The 20315-nt window shown below is 42.7% G+C and overlaps 1 protein-coding gene across 3 annotated transcripts in view; it reads left to right on the top strand.

Moving 5' to 3' along the window:
• The window catches only part of LPIN1 (lipin 1), a 750916-nt gene that overhangs the window by 260724 nt on the left and 469877 nt on the right, over nucleotides 1-20315 (top strand). For all 3 annotated transcript variants that reach the window (XM_044082232.1, XM_044082237.1, XM_044082244.1), the window contains exon 5: nucleotides 15639-15758. In XM_044082232.1, coding sequence (XP_043938167.1) covers nucleotides 15639-15758 — 120 coding nt within the window. The remainder of the gene's footprint in view (nucleotides 1-15638; nucleotides 15759-20315) is intronic.

Here is a 20315-nt window from a genome sequence, read left to right on the forward strand (position 1 = left end):
GCCGGAGGGATACCCACTCCTTCCAGGACACATCCTTCTGCAGGTCTTGGGTTGACTTCTCCACAGACTCCATCCTATTCTCCTCTTTTGACCATGCTGGTTCCAAAGACTTCTGCTCCGATGTCCTTTTCGGAATCCCCTGTCTCGACACCTGTAGTGGACTTCACTCATTGGGGCTCCAGGACTGTCCTTTTGGTCCTCTGTTCCCACTGACCCAGTCCTTCCTTAACCCCATGATTGGGCTGCAGGCTCCACAGTTCATGGCACGGTTCAGAGTGTTTCTTCAGTTCCATCCTCGGTGCAGGGAGCTTTGTCTGCACTGATCCTGCTTGAGGCTCCATCCTCGCGTGCAGGTTCGACAGAGCGGGGTGTAACCCCGGTTCCGGGCTCCCATCCCTCTTTGGGATGAACTGCTTTCCATGCTGTGGAGAGGGGACCTGCTTCTGGAAGAATTGTGCTGACATCGGATCCCCAGATTTCTCCCCCTGAGCTACTGCTCACACAGGCCACCTACTGGGGACATGGGCAGGAAAGCTGCAGGAACCCCTGTTGCAGGGTGGCTACTCTTCCTAGTCCTCCTCAGAAGCCCCCACAGAAATGATTGAGCAAGAGGAAGTACGTAGACTTGCCTGAGGAGTCTCTAACAGAGAACACGGATTTCAATGATGGTGAAGGGTCCCCACAGTCACCCCTAATTAAGTCTCCTTAGGAGACATCCTTGAGATGCTGAAACAGAGGGGTGACTGGAAGCCCACTAATCCTACTTTTGAGGAATCTGTGTTTCTGCAGGCTTTCTGTGCCCAACCATCTACCTCTTGGGTGACCCCGCCTGCAGATGAGCTAGTTCAGCTTGTGGTGCAGCGCACTTGGAAGAACCCTGATTCTGTTGAGGCGATTCCTTGGAGACCGGACAAGATACTTTCTCCACCTGAGAAAAACTCACATTGGTCCAGAGGTTTACCAGTCGATGCTATGGTGGTGGTGGCTGCGGCCACGAAAAAGTATCTTGCTGAAGAGAGTCATACAGTCGACCCACCCATCAGGGAGTCCCAGGCCATGGACAGATTGAGGAAGTGAGTCTTTGCATCAGCGACCTTTGCCATATGGTCCCTGAACTACTTGGCACATTTTACGAGGCTCCAAAGAGACTTGATCTCCAAACTCTCTGGAACATTCACAGGACAGGTGTCTGACGAGGTAAGGGATAAAGTTGCCTCACAGCTTGCAACCCTGGAATCTATCTCCAACTCATCCATGAGGTTGCTCTCAGATGCAACTGAAGGGGTGGCTAGAGCTGCGGGTTCAGGCATAGTTATGAGAAGCCATGCCTGGATGTGCATTTGTGACCTCGCGGACCTCTTCAAGTCTTCCTTCCTGAATGCTCCCATCAAAGCATCTTCCCTTTTTGGCTCCAAGGTGAAGGACACTCTGGCCAGATGTGAGCAGGATGGTAAGACCCTGTCTGCAGTAGGTCTGCGGTTTTCTAACCCTCAACATTTCTTTTCCAGGAACCAGAGGAGTGGGAAAATGTGGCACAAAAAATCTCAGGGTCCTTTCCATGCCATGCGTGGTGATGATACCCACAGGAGCAGAGGGTGTAACAATTGTGGAAGAGGCCCTTATTGAGGCAGGGGTGCCCACGTAACCAAGAACCCATGGATTCTTTCTATGGGCGGCCTTATCAGTGCTACTGAAGAGCGACCTGATTGCTTTCCTCTGGAAGCAGTTGGGAGTCATTTCTCTCTGCACCAAGCTGTCTGGCATTCTTAACCACCGATTGTTGGGTGCAGAATATCATAACCAGTTGTTACACCATTCCCTCACCACGTATCCAAAACTTCCTGACGTTACACCCAGTCAAAGGGAAGAAGCAGCTTCAGAAATAAACAAGCTGTATCAAAAGAGTCATCCAGTTAGTCCCACCAGACCAATGCAGATACGGATTTTACTCAAGATTCTTTTTAGTGCCAAAAAAGACAGGACTGGAGACCCATTCTGGATCTCAGCAGTTTGAACAAGTCTGTTGCCCAAACCAAATTCTGGATGGTCATGGTTCAGTCCAGTCTCCCTTTTCTAAGGAAAGGCGATTGGATGTGCCCGATAGATCTCCGGGATGTCTGTTACCACATCAAAATGAACAAACACTTCAGGAGTCTACTTCACATCTGGTTAGGAGCCAATCATTACCAGGTGTTCTTCGTGTTTCACTATTACAGTCATCACGTTTGGGTTATCTGCATGCAGTAGCCCTCAGTCGGCCTGATTATCAAAGTCTTGGGTCCTGCATCGGTTGCTGTCTCATCTTCCATGATGTCGGGTAGTCAGGAGTATAAAGCATGCAGCCGACACCATTACATCAGTCTTTCTTGCCGTCCGGTGCCCGAAGCAGAAGCAGTTCGTAAGTGCCAGTCGACCGACTCCTGAAATTTTCATTTTCGAGTTTCAGAACCGAAGTCTTCAACTAAGCTAAGTACCCTATTGGGGAAACTTTTTCTTGCTCTAAACCGATGTCAGTAAAAGTTAACAATTGTATTTCTTGTGGAAAGCAAATACCTCATAAAGATTTTCATTCATACTGCATTCCTTGCTTAGGCCCAGACCACGACGTACCTTGCTTTTGGTTTTGTGCCTTATTTAAACAACGAACTATTCGTCGTCGGTTTATTTATGCTTCTAAATATTTGGTACTCAGTTCAATTATCCAGAAATGGCTTCAGTAAGCCATCCGACTACCGACATTCCGACAAAACACAAAGATAAAGACAGAGATAGACCGCATAGGTCCAAAGCTCCTAATGACGCTTCTCCTAAGCTAGTCGCCAGTTCGCCGTTACTTAGTGAGGCTCTTTCTCAGCCCCTGATACCCACTACTTCAGATTCGCAGGCCTCTACTGAGACCCATTCAGTGTCCGGTATGCCGTGAGATGCTTCTTCAACTGTGGAACCTGCGGATGTCTCTACCTTGGATGGGTCCAGAGCCACTGTGCAGGCACCAGCTTCTGGTGGTGTATTCAGGCCTACTGACTTGTATGTTAAATTGATGCCATCTTCTTCTTCAAGGCTTAAAACTCAATCCATGCCTAGAAAGCCGACGCCCAGACCATATGGTCAGGCCTCTGTGCCTAAAAAACAAATGATAAGAATGGCTGAAGACTTTATTACTCTAATCAGGGGAAGCCACCCTTCCCCTCTAAGAGACCTAGGACTGAATGATTCTTCTGATCAAGACTCTGAAATTTCTGTTTCCTCTGATGACCAGGATTTACCCTTATGTACCTATGAGGATTCTGATGCAGAGGACTGCATTCCCTCTGCTTCCTCTCCAGAGGATTTCTCTTTTGGTGAAACCTTGCATACTCTTAGGGAGCATTTTCGCTGGGAAAGCCAGGATTACTCTGACTCTAAAAAGAGGCTTAGGGATTTCTTACTCCTGGCCGAACACAGACCTTTATCTATCCCCCCTGTACTGTACATTGTTGATGATGCCTTTTCGGAATCTAGCTTTGCCCCTGACTCTTTACTTTCTGCTCCCAGAAAACCTGATAGGTATTACAGGGTTCCTGACTCTCACAAGTCCCTCTTTAAAAATCCTACTGCAGATCCTGAGACCATTTCACAGGGACCCAAGGGCATAAAGGCTACTACTGCCAAAAATCCTACCCCCTCTGATAGAGATTCCAGGGCGCTGGATAGATGGGGTAAGAAGGTATACACTTCTGCAACCTTGGCCATTAGGGCCTTAAACTGCCAGTTTCATAAGTTAAAGTATCAGCAGCAAATTATTGGATTGCTTAAACAGAAAATGTTGTTGATTCCTGACTGTGCTGAAAATAAAGATTTACAGGATTTAATGCATTCTTCTGAACAAGTTTGAAAACATACTTTGCAATGTGGTTTTGATTCATTAGAGGCATCTTGCAGGGCTGCTGTCACTGGGTCTGTACTTAGAAGGCATGCTTGGCTTAAGGAGCAGTCTTTGCCAGATCATGTTAAAGCTAAATTGCTGGATGCTCCCTTAAACCAAGACCGCCTGTTTGGCAACAAAGCAGAAGAAGTACTTAAAAAGATGGAGGAAAAAGCTAAATCTATGCAAACTGTTAAAGATTTCCTGCAAGTACAGCTTGCCAGATGTAGTTGGCATTGGCTCTCTAAGAATTGGTCCTTTCCTGCCTCTTCCAGGCCTTCTCAATCCAAACCCAGTACCAGCAGAACATCCAGGCTTCAGTCCCAAGGTACTCACAGGACTAAGCATTGGGAAGGCTTCCACTTCCAAAGCAGGGAGTAGTAAGACTCCCCCCTATGGTAAACTGTCTCAATGACTTAACTTTAAAACTTCCAAGCCCTTCACAACTAACTGTTCCTTTACTGGGAAAGATTGCCCTCCAGGCGGGAAATATGTCTACAAAAAAGCATTTCTACAAGATAAAAAGAACTTCTTCATCCAATTACAGCAATCATCCCTTAAACAACCACAAAAATTTTGGGCTTCAATTAACAAACTGCTATCACCAGGCAAATCACCCACACCTAATCCATTAGGCTCCAACCCTGATAACCCTACACAAACAGCAAATGACTAACTCTTTCTTTACCACCTCTATACTAAATCTAGATAATCATCTAACCCCTGATACCTCTAAACTCTCCGATTCCAACTCCACACTTCCCCCATTATTCCACCTTGAACCTATACCTACCTCCTATATCTGTTCCCTACTCCAAAAATTAAAACCCTCTACCCCCTCAGCTGACAAACTACCTGCAGAATTCCTCCAGATAGGAGCCAAAGCTATTGCCTATCCCATCTCCTTATTAATCAATAGAACCATAAAAGAAGGCACAATACCATCTATCTGGAAAATCTCATACATTATTCCTCTCCATAAAGGTGGCAACTCCATTGAGTTCTCCAACTTTTGCCCCATAGCCCTACTCTCGCCTCTTGCTAAAATAATGGAAAAGTGTATCCACAAACAACTACTAAACCACCTACTCCACCACAATCTCCTAGCAAACTGTCAGCACGGCTTCCGACCATTTCTTTATCCTTTACTAACTGTATCAACAATAATCACAATAAAAATCACCTTTCCTCTGCTTTCTTTGTCGACCTATCAAAAGCCTTCAACATGGTTACTCACCAACTTCTCCTCCACCTACTGAAGTCCTTCTCACTTGACACTCCTGCCATGAACTGGTTTACATCCTACCTTGAAAACAGACAACAGGCATTTCTCTGGCAAAACCATCTTTCTGACCTCCTTCCTACCTCCCTAGGTGTTCCCCAAGGCTCCATATTAGGTCCTCTGCTGTTTTCCATTTTCATAAACGACCTTCATCTTTCTACCCCACTGTCTACTTGCATTCAATACGCAGATGACTCCACTATCATCTGTTCAGGTACATCCCAAAACGAACTTCATACTCTTACACAAAAAGCTTTTAGCACAATAGAAGAATGGTTTTCTAACCACTGTCTTCTCCTCAACCCCAAAAAAACCAAACTTCTACTCTTCACACCCTCCCACTTCTCCACCCCTCTAAATTTCACACTCTTATCCAGCAATGGTACCATCATTTCCCAAGACCCCACCACTAAACTCCTAGGTATTACTATTGATAACCAACTAAATTTTGACACGCACATAAATAATACTATTAAGACTATTAACAGAAAACTCTGATCCCTATACAGAATCAAACCTTTCCTTACTCTAGAAGCCAGAACCACAATAGCCAGAACTCACTTAATCTCTACCCTATTATACGCTTCCCCCATATTTACCAATCTTTCTAAAAATAACCTCAACAAACTCTCTAAATCATATAACAACATAGCCAGATTTGCGACAAACTCTCCCTATATAACTCATCACTGTCAGAACCTTAAACAACTAGGTTGGCTTGAACTCCCCCACCAACTACAATTTAACCAACTCACTATAGCTCACAGAGCCCTACATCAACCCAATAGCACCCCAGTTCTTTCCACCCTCATAATGCCATATAAGAGCCTGAAGAATCTACGCTCCTCAAACAAATTATTGATCCTCACTACCCTATCAAAAAACTCAGCTGGTGACTCTTTATTTTCTAACTCTGTGGGTAAAATATGGAATCTTTTACCACATGACCTAACTGCTCAGACATCTCTTCATCTGTTTAAAACTAACCTAAGACTTTTCTTCACTAACCACTGGTTATGTTCTTGTACCAATCCTGATTAACTTTCTGACCTCACAGTATCGAATACTATCTTACATTTTTACTAAATACTAACCTTTATTACTAATTGACTTATCATGCTAGTCATGACTACTATTAGCCATGACTAACTTTTAAAACTGTTTTTTTTTTTTTTAAATTTGTTACCTAAAGGATTTAACATTCTGCTAATGTCAGTTTTCTTTATTTGTATCTCGGATTTGATCTGATTTTTTATTATTTTATATGCTTGTATGCATGTATGTATTTGTATCTATGTATGTATTCTCGTATGTTTCTTCATATATCTTATAAGTTTTGTGGAGCTTTTCTCCCCGGGTCTCTACTTAAAATGGATATGTATCCAGTTAGACTAGCCCGGTCAACAAATGTAAAATAAAATAAATAAATAAATAAAACATTTCTGACAGAAAGAAAAATAAACAATATTCATTGTTCTACAGTCAGCATAGCTATTACTTGTAATAGTAAATTGTCGCTTGTGATGTGTAAAGGTTCTGTTACTATAGAGATATTTGCATGCAGAGCATCATCTGCACGGAAATGTGCCAGTCCGCATGGACTGCATTGGTCTACTTATGTCCATTTTATTACACAGATGTTGTTTCAAGGACTTATTATTCCTAAAAGAAAAGGACGGAACATTGCCAATCATTTCCATAAGTCCTGGTACTTCCTGTAATAGATGCCAATTTCTTTTAATGATAGAAGTATATTCATTGACATCATTTGAGTACTGAAGAGCCACTCTAAATTTATTATCAGGATAGGGCCGCATCCATCTTCATTTTGTGTAACATTCGTTAAATATGGTCTACATCTGCTGCTCCTCTGTGTCCATGCCTCATCTATGGCGGTGTCAATCTCCTCCTTCGAATAACCTCTGTATAAGAAATGTAATTTAACTTTTTCAAGTGCCACCTTTGCTTCATCATCCTTTTTGTGTAATCTTAGGACCCTGTAAACTTGTCCCTTAAGCACATTTTTAGGGATGTGCCTCGGATGCATGCTTGTTTTATGTATTAAGGCATTTCTCCTGGTGGGTTTCCTATATATGCTGCTATTAATCTCATTCAACTCAGATTTCCTAACCTTCACATCCAGAAAATTAATCTCAAGTCATTGAATGTTGATAGGTAAATCTTAAGAAATCAGTAGTTGTGTGCATATAGTTCACAAACTTTTCTAATTTATTTTCATTACCCTTTCACAACATAAAGATGTCGTCAACAAACCGGACATACCATAGGATGTTCTCAGAAAAAGCATTAACCTCTGACAACAAAAAGTGCTGTTGCCAAGATACCAGAGCTAGGTTGGTGTAGGTATTCGCACAAGAAGTTCCCATAGCCACACGAACCTTCAGAAGATAAAACTCATTTTCAAACACGAAAACATTGTTTTTCCAGTATGATCTCTAATAAACTACATATGAGTTGAACCTTAATTGATGAAGCAAAGGTGGCACTTGAAAAAGTTAAATTACATTTCTTATATAGAGGTTATTCGAAGGAGGAGATTGACACCACCATAGATGAGGCATGGACACAGAGGGGCAGCAGATGTAGGCCATATTTAACGAATGTTACACAAAATGAAGATGGATGCGGCCCTATCCTGATAATAAATTTAGAGTGGCTCTTCAGTACTCAAGTGATGTCAATGAATATACTTCTATCATTAAAAGAAATTGGCATCTATTACAGGAAGTACCAGGACTTATGGAAAGGATTGGCAATGTTCCGTCCTTTTCTTTTAGGAAATAAGTCCTTGAAACAACATCTCTGTAATAAAGTGGACATAAGTAGACCAATGCAGTCCATGCGGACTGGCACATTTCCGTGCAGACGATGCTCTGCATGCAAATATCTCTATAGTAACAGAACCTTTACACATCCCACGTGACAATTTACTATTACAAGTAATAGCTATGCCAATTGTAGAACAGTGAATATTGTTTATTTTTCTTTCTGTCAGAAATGTTTTGTATTTTATGTAGGCAAAACTAACAGGACAGGATCTTTGAACACGTCAGGGACATAAATAACTGTAAAGAAAATAATGCCTTGGCTAATCATATTAAGCAAACAGATTGTACACATAATTTTAAGTTCGTGGTCATTCAAGTTGTGCACCTTAGTATACAAGGGAATGATATAGAAAATTTTACTAAGAGCATAGAGCAAAATTGGATTCTCTCTCACTGAATGCTGAGAGATATCTTGGTCTTAATGGTTTAACATCTTTAAAACCCTTTTTAAAGTCCCGTCGCCTCAGGCGCTAGGAATTAGTATAATGTGTTTACATAAAAATATATATTTATATACCATATATACGCATATTTTAAGAGATTTTTTTGTATTATTTATGGTTTGAATCTTTACATAATTTTTATAGATATTTTATGTAGATTTTATCTTAACTGTATAGTTTTAATTGCATAAGTGACTTAAACTACACCTGACTTTTATTAAGAATATCAGCTGACTGCAGACATCTGATATATAAACTTGATGGATGGATGCTTAGTTTGTATGAAGAAGTGACAGGAGTAGTCGTGAAAGCTCTTACGTTAATTTTTATTCAATAAACGTTTTGGTTGTGTAAGCCTGGTGCAGTCTTTTCTTTATTTGGCTCTGTTTTCTGCACCTTTCTGCACCCTGAGCTGTTTATTTGTCATTAATTCATACTATTGAATCATCTGGCGTTTGTACAGAAATTGCCAACTTTTCTGGGGTACACCATAAACTAAAATGAATCACATCTTGTACCCTGCCAACAAATTGTATTCCTGGGAGCAAGCTTGAACACAACTTCCCAGATGGCCTTCCTCACGCCAGAGAAACAAGTTCATTTGACAGCCTACTTCAGACTACTTGCCACAAAGACCCAGCTATCTGCAAGAAAAATACTGCAAGCCCTGGTGTTCATGGCCTCCTGCATCTCCTATTTCCATATGCAGGACTGCATATGAGGAAACTACAGTGGTATCTAAAAAGCCTTTGGTGTCAACATTCTCAGGATCTAGAAGCAATGATTATCATACCTTGTCTACAGATAGAGTTCCTTTGGTGGGCAGAGGCCTGCCACCAAAACAAGGGACTGCCATTCACTCTACCCCCTGCCTCCCAAACCCTAACAACAGATGCATCAGACTATGCATGGGGGGGCTCACTTGGCAGGGAAGTGCATTCAGGTTAAATGGAACCCAAGTCAAATGCACCTGCATATCAATCTAAAAGAAATGTTAGCTGTACAGAATGCTCAGACAGCCTTCAAGGACCACATTCTTCCAGGACAATTAATGGTAAAGATGGACTACATCACTGTTATGTGGTACATAAACAAGCAAGGGGGAACCCACTCCTACCCTCCTTGCAGACTATCTATGGCTCTGTGGAACACAGCCATGAGCTACCAAGTGCACCTACAGGCTCAATTCCTGTCAGGAAAGCTAAATGCACTGGCAGATGAACTAAGCAGAAATCTCATGGACCCACACAAGTGGAAACTGGAACCAAAGATATTCAACATGTTGAGAAACAAATGAGGGAGCCCAGAGATGGACCCGTTTGCCTCCTCCCAGAACTACCAATTCGACAAATTCTGCACAAGGACTCCCCCACAAGGAAGATTGGAAAGTGGATGCCCTGTCCTTCACCTGGAAAAACCTATCAGTTTATGCCTTTCCCCCTCTGCCTCTCCTCTCCAAGGTACTACTAAAGATCAAACAAGACAAACAAAGGATGATACTGATTGCACCAGACTGGCCAGGCCAACACTGGTACCCCCTTTTGTGCAGTGTGTCATTGCTGGCACCATGGCACCTGCCTCAGACCCTGCCCCACTGTCCCTGCATGAGGGCCAGATTCTGCACCTTGCATACTCTTAGGGAGCATTTTCGCTGGGAAAATGCTGGCAGCCTGGCTAATTACCTGATCTCTCCGTTACCATCACTCAGTAAGCAAGTGTTGGATGTCATTCTGGAGGCAAGGAGGCCTAGTACTAGAGAATCCTATGCTGAAAAATGGAAACTATTCTGTTCCTGGAACCAAACTCAGGGGATGGGCACAGCAGCACCCAATTTACCTCAGATTCTTCAAAACTTAACTGAGATGCTTCACAAGGGCCTTCCCTTTTCCTCCATCAAAATTCATGCCTCAGTCTTTTCAGCTGATTACAACACAGAACCACCCCTCTTCTTTCATCCACTGCTGAAGCAATTCCTCAGAGGGGCCAAAAACTTAAGACCACCCAAAAGAGCCCCTACTCCTGCCTGGGAACTTTGCTTTGTATTGGAAAACCTCACTCTACCTCCTTTTGAGCCAGCTGCAAATGCAGAGTTGAAATTCCTTTCTTGGAAAACAGCCTTCCTTTTAGCCATCACTTCAGCAAGAAGGGTGTCTGAATTACAGGCCCTCATGGCAGTGGAGCCTTTCATCATCTTTCATGCGGATGGGGTGTCCCTCGGGACCAATCCCTCCTTCATGCCCAAGGTGATATCCAGTGTGGCCCTTAATCAGTCCCTTAATTTGCCAACCTTCTCTTCTAATCCACAGAACAAAGGGAAACGAATACTTTACTCCTTAGATGTGCACAGACATCTTAGATTTTGCTTGGAGAGGACTAAACCTCTCAGGAAATCTGAACAGCTGCTGGTTGCATTTGCTGCAGCGGCAGAGGGGAAGGCCATTTCAAAGCAAACCATTTCTAAATGGATAGGCCATTGCATTAATTTCTGCTATAAGCACCATGGAAAACCTACCCCACAGGGGATAAGACCACATTCAACCAAGGCTGCATCTACCTCTACAGCCTTTCTCAGAGGTGTCCCTACCAGGGACATCCTAGAAGCTGCTACCTGGAGTTCTGTACATACCTTCACCAAGCATTACCATTTGCCAATTTTCTCTACATCCAGAGCTGGCTTTGCCACTGCAGTCTTGCAGGGCCTTATAGCTGGTCCTAATGCTATCTGATTTCCTCCTCCCATCCTTAGCTTTGGGAATCTACCCAAATGTGATGACTGCCACAGAGAAACATGAAGAACATAGTACAGTTGTGTACACTTACCATAAATGTAGATGTTCAAGTATATTCACTGTTGCAGTCCTAGTTACCCTCCCTCCAGTCCCCTGACTTCTGTTTGCTATATCTCTATTCTTGTTTTCTATGCTTAAAGCTTTTTGGTGTATTTTCTTTTTTGTTGGAGGTGTAACCTTGTATATATAATTGCTTCCCATTATGGGGGCACCTTACATATGGGGCAAGAAAAACTGATGTAATGGCGACGGCTGCATGCTTTATACCCTTGACTACCTGACGTCATGGAAGATGAGAGAGCAACTGACACAGGACCCAAGGCTTTGATAATCAGGCCAACTGAGGGCTACTGCAAGCAGATAACCCAAATGTGATGACTGCAACAGTGAATATACTCGAACATCTACATTTATGTTAAGTGTACACAACTGTACTTTTCGTACCCTGACGTTTGGTCTCTCTACAGCCCCCGGAGTGTTCACAAAGTGCATAGCAGTGGTTACAGCGCACTTGAGACTGCAAGGATTCCGGGTGTTTCTGTATTTGGATGATTGGCTCCTTACCACCCCCACCAAGCATCTTCTGGTAACAGCCCTGCAATACACCCTTTCTCTGGCAGAATGTTTGGGGATAACTGTGAAATGGGAGAAATCCAGTCTTACTCTGGTCCAGCAAATAGAATTCATCAGGGCAGTCTTGGACACCTGCTCCTGTATGGTGTCGCTCCCAGCTCACAGACTCCAGAGACTGAGGCTTCAGCTCCAGGTGATAATTCTATCAAAACAAAGTCTCAACACGAGTGGTTCTTCAGGTTCTAGGATCCATGGCAGCTTCCATACCAATAGTGCCTCTTGCAAAGCTGCACATGCAAATTCTTCAATGGCTTCTTCTCTCTCAATGTTTCCCGAACCACCACCCTCTATGTTTTCAGATTCAGGTAACCAACTCTTGCAAACAGGACCTTCTTTGGTGGATGAGGCCAGACACAGAACTTTGGCGCTGCCCATTCCAGTCCCCTCAGCCCAAAGCCATTGTGACCACGGATGCTTCCCTGATAGGGTGGGGGAGCCATTTCCAGGGAAAGACAGTCCAAGGCAGATGGTCCATGTTGGAGGCCAACCTGCATATCAATGTTCTAGAACTGAGAGCAGTGCTGTTAGCATTGCAAGCATTCCAACTGGTTCTTCCTTCTGGAACGATTGCAGTTCAGTCAGACAATATATCAGTAGTCTGGTATATCATCAAGCAAGGAGGAACCAAGTCCTATCCCCTGTGTGGAGAGGCCATGAGAATTTGGCAGTGGACGATAGCTTCCAACCGCTTTCTGGTAGCAACACATATCCCGGGGAACTCCAACTTGATTGCAGATAAGTTGAGCAGATGTATTCTCTTGCCTCACGAGTGGTCTCTCAATCCCGAGGTAGCATTAGAAATCTTCAGCCGTTGGGGCCAGCCTTGCTGTGACCTTTTCGCCTCCCCATCAAACAACAAATGCAGCAGCTATTTTGCCCTATTCCCCCCCAAAGGGGGGGGTCCCCCAGGGACACTGTGATTCACGATTGGCACACGGAATTGCTGTATGCCTATCCCCCCATTCCTGTGATACCCCAGTTCATAAAGAAAGCCATCCAGTTGAAATGCAAATTGATCCTCATAGCCCCCTTTTGGCCTCGACAAGTTTGGTTCCCTTCCTTCGGCCTCATCTGTTATGTCGACCATGGATTCTGGATCCGATTCCAGACCTAATTTCTCACCCTCCAAGAGTTGAGTCATCCAAACCTGTCCAGTCTCAAGCTGACAGCTTGGTTTCTCTACTTCTGTTAGTCGCCAGGCAGGATGATCTCTCCTCACCTGTTTGTGATATTATTCTGGCCTCCCATAAACCATCCACCAGAAGACTATATCAGGACAAATGGAAAATATTCTCTATTTGGTCGAATAAAACAATGCTAGATCCGTATTCAGTCACAGATCACATCAGATAAAGAAGTTATGCCTTAACATAACGTTCCATCTGTGTTATTGATCTTCCTTCATTCATCACATCCCACCCTTCTTCCCCCACCAAAGGCTCCTGGGGGATACTTTGGGTCCACGTGGTGTCTTAGGGCATTTGCGCAGAAATGGCCTCTGCTTTACATGTACAACTTGGGCAAACTCGATCTGAGGTAACTGGGAAAAGTGCATTGTGGGTAGAAATTTAGCTCGAGAGTTTTTGGCTGGCGAGAGCTTGGTATTAGGCAGACTCTGTTCCGAGCCCTCTGAACCGATCCCATCATTGATGATTGGAAGAAGATCAGCAACACAGATGGAACATTATGTTAAGATATAACTTCTTTTTTTTTTAGATTGCTACTTTGAGACGCTGATTAGAGATACAAAAAGTAACCTATGCAAATCCTATTTGTGTAGGACACTGTGCATAAGAACAATATCTTTTACATCCCATTTGTACTGTAGCAATCTTGTTTAGTGCTCTTTCATAACTGTATTTATCAGCTAATGACATAAATGTCACTGCATCAAGCATGTAACTTTTATTGATTGCACCAATACGTTTATGAAGTGTCAGCTGTGTCACTCTCTCAGATATGCTATACTAAAAAAAAAGTAAATGTCAGAATAACTTATGTTTGAGTGTGTGCAATGCAGATTTGATCAAAGGCTAGCTTTTTTGATAACTCAGATTTCACCTTCTTCATTAAACCACACCAACCATAGGTAAACTGCATTACCCACACTCAAACATGAGTTACTGCTTCAGTAAATTCTGCCACTTAAACTGCTTCCTAAAATGTTTTCATCTTCCGTGGTCTTTAAAGAGGTTTCTCCTTGTCTGCACTGGTTGCATAAAAGGATAAAGCCGTGACTACAGTGTAGTTGACCTGAGTTTGATTAGCATCTTAGGTGATTAATAATGGTGCAGGTAGTGAAGGATGAATATGTGCATTCTGGGGGGAACCAGTTGTAATACGTTTCTGCTACCATAGGAGGAAATATGTGACCAGTGGGTGGACTTGTGCCCATCAAGCCACAAGTGATGGCAGTACCATTTAAGTGAGCATGAGGGAGCATACAACATATGACAAGGTCCCAAGAAAGCTGATTTGGGTAGAACTGCGGTGGTTCGAGGTCCCAGAAACATTGGCAGAATTAGTGCAGGCTATGTACAAGTACCCAATGGCTCAAGTATGAACAATGTTCTCTGTCTCACAGAGGATGCCAGGTGGGAGTAGGTGTACATCAGGTTTCAGCTCAGAGCCCACTGCTGTTCGTACTGGTGATGAAGCAAACCAAATGATCCATTAGTCAGGTTATACATTTGCATGTATGTCTTCAAAACAGTAGAGAAATATTTGAATATCAGTATTTTTTTTACAAGGCATAGATGACTGAATGTGTTGTGTACTGCATACCATTTTGGCAAGAAGGCATAAGAACAGTTGAGGAACATTGGTTAAATGAATATGATACAGTTTGGAAAATCAAGTTTATTATTAAGACCAAAAAGGTAGGTTTGTATTGCAAAACTGTGTAGAAAATAGAAGAGCTATAATGGATGCTGAAAGAGAAGAGAAAATCAAAGGATACAGTTATTGACTAAAGTTATGGTGTATTTTATTTATTTATTTCAATCTGATACTCTTAATTGGATTGGCTGCCAGATCCTTTTCAGCCATGACCCTGGCCCTAGGGGCAACAGTTGCACACTGTATAAGCAGTGTGGTTTGTTTTAAAGCGGGTCTTGTATTATGTTGCACGTTGTGTACTTAGCTACTTGTTTGTACTTAAGAATTGCCGGGTTTTTGTTTTGTATGGATGGTGAGTTATGTTTCCTTTAGTTGTGCAGTTGCATTACTCGTAAAATTGTACTAGGACTATTTTTATTGTAAGCGGTCTTCTTTAAGTTATGCTGAAATGTACTCTTGGAAAAGGCTTAGTTTGTTATTTGCATTGTTTAGCTTCATTTACATGTGCCTTTATATGCGTAAGTAGTAAATATCATTGGAATGTTTGGCATGTCCTGTTTTACTCGTATAACGAATGACAGCAGAAGGGCAAGACATACAGCCAGAGTTCCTTATTACTTTTAAATAATAAATTTCATTCTGACTGATCTACACACTTTGAATTTTTCTTCACTACCCTTACAGTCTTCTTGACTCGAGTAGTAGTGGTTTATTGAATCTATGTAGTTCTGTTAAAGTAGATAGTCACCAAGTGATTAGTTATAATTATTCTTGTATGTACACAATTCCCTTTCTGAAGTAAACCTTTCATAGTATAAGTTGAGACTCGCTATCAGGACCTGAACTTGTTTGGGTTATATCACTATTGTTTTGATTAAGTGCTTTATTCGGTCTTTGTAGGAAACCTGCTGTTGGTACATATAGTGAGAATATGAGCAATTCGAATTCACAGGCTGACAGCACCTTTCCGCAGTCTACAATCCACCCACATTCAGATGGAGAGTGGTCTCCCAGCCAGAGGTATGCATTTTTTTTCTTTCTTATTACAGAACAGCTCTTTCTGGTAGTCCAGGAACACACAGCTAGAAAGCAATAAACATCCATATGTTGATTTCTTTTTTGTTGTCTAAACAAAGTATATGCTGAAAAACTCTTTAAGCTGTTGTGCGCATTTTAAAGTTGAACTGAACCTAGAAATAGGTCTTCTTAGATGTTGTGGTCCAGGAGATTGTGCAAGGAAAAATACTAATGACATGTTGGTTGTAGCTGGATGCATGGCCTCAAGTGTGAACAGCACTAAATTCACTAGTTTCTGCAGATATCCTTTTCCTGTCCTTCCACAAAGCTTTCTGGTAACTTTTCTGTAGACTCCTTCAAACAGCCTGAAGTCTTTTTTTTTTTTTTGTGTAAGTACTGACTTCAGAACAGCATGCAGTACTCAAGATGTGGTCATACCCTTGGCCTTGCAGAGCAGAAGCATTACTGCTGCTGTTCTGGCATATGTCCATCTGAGAATACATCCAAGCATTATGTTTGCTATTCCTATTGATTCCTGTTGTCCTGTCATTCTACTCACAGAGCTCCAATTGAAGAGAGATTAGCACTCCCATATCCTTTGGCTCTTCTATTTCCATCAATTCTACTCCTGAAGATTCCCAAGATTCTTCTGGAGATGTATCCCCTTTGCCTGGAGGAATCTTCGAGTGATACTTTACAATACAGTCACTGCTGTACTCAGCATTTGTCTGGACTGAGTCTGACCTATCATTTTCTGCCCACTTGTTTAGCATCCCCAAATCCCTCCCTAGATTCTACCTTCCCATCCTCCACTGCTGCACCAGTCTTTGTTTTAACATCATGAAAAAGGTATTTCATGACAGGAGTGCTTGAGCTAGAGAGTATGCTGTGGGGCAGCAGGTAATGGTTCTCATTCCAGTCAGACACAACAAACTGCAAGCAGCTTGGGAGGGACCCTATAAGGTGGTAAGAAAAGTAAGTGATGTTAACTACATGGTGGAACTGCTAGGCAGATGGCAGGGGCGCAAATTGTACCATGTTAGCATGATGAAACCTTACCCTTAGCCCTTGTCCTGAGCATTTGCAGTGGATTGCAGGAGGAGTCTGAGGGAGATCTGGGGACTGATCTCCTCATTGAGGCTCGGGCTGACACCTCAGTGGAAGGGCTAGCAATGTCCCAGCAGCTATCTCCTACCCAGGTTTGAAAAATCCGAGCAGTGTTGCAGGAATTTGGGGACATGTTCACTGGGAAACCAGGGTGCACCCACCTGATGCAGCACCAGGTGGATACAGGACCCTAAAGGCCTATTAGGCAGGCCCCTTATAGGGTGCCTGAGAGAGTCAGACAGACCCTGAGGGAGGAGGTACAGGATATGTTTGAACTAGGGGTGATCCAAGAGCCCAGCATTCCCTGGGCCTTCCGAGTGGTGCTGGTGCCAAAGAAGGATGGCAGCACCAGATTCTGTGTGGACTACAGGAAATTAAATAGTCGCAAAGAGTCTGATGCTTACCCCATGCCTAGGAGAGATGGGGCCCTAGAGCAGCTGGGTGGGGCTAACTATCTTACAACCATTGATCTTACCAAGGGGTACTGGCAGGTGTGCCCTTGACTCCCAGTGCTAGGGAGAAGTCAGTCTTTGTGACTCCTTTTGGCTTGTATGAGTTCACAAAGATGCCCTTTGGGGTGCAGAATGCCCCAGCAACTTTCCAGAGGCTGGTAGAGCGTATCTTAGCAGGAGCAGAAGGGTTTGCCCTTGCTTACTTAGATGATATTGCCATCTACAGCCATTCCTGGCCATAGCACCTTCAGCAAGGGAGGTGCTGGGCACACTACAGAGGGCAGGGTTGACCATTAAGCCGAGGAAATGCCAGGTGGGTATGGTGGAGGTCTCGTACCTAGGACATAGAGTGGGGAGTGGTAAGATAAGAAAAGCCAGCAAGATAGTTTCACCGTTTATTGTGAGGCGAAAAAAACGGACAAGAATGTCCTGCTTCAAATAATGCTAGTTTAGGCACCAGCTTTCATCAGTGGTAAAAAATTCAAATCCAAGAAACAGCGTCAATAAATATAAATACTATTGTGAACCATAGAAAAACAGACATTCTGATCAGGGCTCTAAAACACCTGCATAATAGAAAATAATTGTTGATAATGTATATTTTAGGTATCAAAATATGATTTATAAATGGTCATTGAGACCAGGAGGAAATGGAGCCCCAAAGATGTGTAATCAGTATCTTTTTCTTGTGGGCTTGGATACCTTACCCAACCTGTTTGATTTTGCCTGTTACGTAATTTTGTCTAATATAAAAAACATAACCCTAGCACTGAGATGTTTAACTGTATGTAAAATATATACATTTAGATGTTTTGTGATTCTACGAATATCACTGCGATGTTCCCCAATTCTTTATAAGTAATGAATGATGTGTTTTTGCATCAGCTAGTTGAACAATTGCCAAAAACTCTAATGTCATATACTTTACTTGTATTAGAACTTGCCCATGATGGTAAGTTGTTTATATTTAGCTGCACCACTTTCTCTATGCTTAGTGGAAAACAAAGTACTAGCGTTTTGCCGTCTAAATGCAGGATGCCCTCAGAAAAATCATTAAAAATAAGAGAATGTTCCATGTTGTGTTGACCTAACTACTAATTTGATGATTTTGCCTAGGGTAGTAATTAGTCTAATATTTTGGCTGTTAAGATTTTCACTCTTATCCCTATATTCCAACAGTGTGTTTCTTTCCTGCTTGTCTGACCAAATCCTAGCAGATTCAATGTCAGAAAATAAATAACCCCCTGTCAAAAAATTGGATTTTAGACCAGGATACCACACACAAATTATTCAGGATAGTCAGCTAGAGCCCCACTGGATAATGTGCACTTTGGAAAAATCTCTCTATACTCTCATTCCATTGGGCGGCGGGCTTCAAGCTGTAGAATATTGGCTGGCTGGTTAAACTTATCTTCCCCCAGGTTTCTAACAGAACATGTCTTGACCAAAAATGTTTCTATTTCAGGATTGATTGCTATTGGCAACTTCAAAGTATGACCATGGGGGCTTCTTTGCCCCATTTATCTACGACTGTTTTATGGCCGCCTACTGAAGAAGCATATATCTTACAATCCCTACAGCATATATATTGTAGAAAGATGGATATGGAGGATTAGATGATTATATGATGGTGTGGTGGTGTGGTTTTGGATATCTTCAAGAATTTTTGAATTTTCTCAATAATAACATTTGGGGATTAAACATCCGTCCCATCAGTCAATCAAATTGGGGAACATCGCAGTGATATTCGTAATCTACAAAACATCTACTATATTTGAGTGGTAAGATAAGGCCAGAACATGTCAAAGTGGAAGCTATTTAGGCATGACCTGCACCTGTTACCAAAAGGCAGGTGAGGGCATTTTTAGGGACAGCAGGGTACTACAGAAAGTTTGTCTCCAGTTATAGTGCTATAACTGCTTCCCTCTTAGACCTGACAAGGAAGAACAGGTCAGATAATGGTAGTGTGGACACCAGCATGTGAGCAGGCATTCCAGAAGCTTAAAGAAGCTTTGGGAGGGGACCCCCTGTGTTAGCCAATCCAGATTACAGCAAAGAGTTTATTGTGCAGGTGGATACTTCAAACCATGGGGTGGGGGCTGTGCTTAGCCAGATTTCTTCAGAGGGGGAAGAGCACCCAGTGATTTATCTCAGTCAAAGGCTCCAACCCAGGGAGGAATGCTATGCAGCTGTAGAGAAGGAATGTCTAGCCATAGTGTGGTCACTGCAGAAACTTCAGCCTTATCTGTATGGAAGGACATTCAAGGAAAGATTAGACTAAGTGTTTTTCTGTTATGTCAGAACTCTACTACTGAATTATGTTTCTGTGTGATCTCTGAACTCTTGAATAGCACTGTGGTGTAGTAGTATTGTCTTGTATTTACTATTAAATATTTTAAACCCTTTTCAACTGTGGTTGGTTTATGTAGAGATAAGTTAAGCTCTACAGTACATTGAATATTTATAGAATGTATTGTACAAAGCCATTCTAATAAGCCTTAAGACTGTTTAGTCACACTTACCAATTGGATAATAATATTGTACAGTAATAATTGGACACTCTTTTAAGGGCCTTTGGGTAGCTGATCATTATTAGCTGGTGTTGGCAATAATTACTGCCATATAGACTGGGTATAGGGGCACAGCTGGAGAATCTGTGTCAGCCTTTTCTAGGAGTGTCTGTGAAGTTGTAGAAGTACTTACACTCAAAGTGTGTGTGTATGTCAGCTACTTGGGCAGGGACACAAAGCACTGGTTGAACAGAGAGGGTACTGGATGTTAGCTTTTCCCAAGATTCTTCTGGAGATGTATCCCCTCTGCCTGGGGGAATCTTCGAGTGGTAGATGGTCACCCTCATGGCAGAGAAGGTCGGCAGATCTAAGACTTTAGAGGTCCATTCACCACTTCTGAAGGATTGCCCAACTGCTGCACTCTGGAGGCAATCAGGGATGCTTATCTCTGCACCCAGAAGCCTGTACATCCATCATCACAGATGGCTGTG

This window comes from Protopterus annectens, chromosome 1.part1 (genome assembly GCF_019279795.1).
Source record: "Protopterus annectens isolate FY-2018-M chromosome 1.part1, PAN1.0, whole genome shotgun sequence".
Classification (NCBI taxonomy): domain Eukaryota; kingdom Metazoa; phylum Chordata; order Ceratodontiformes; family Protopteridae; genus Protopterus; species Protopterus annectens.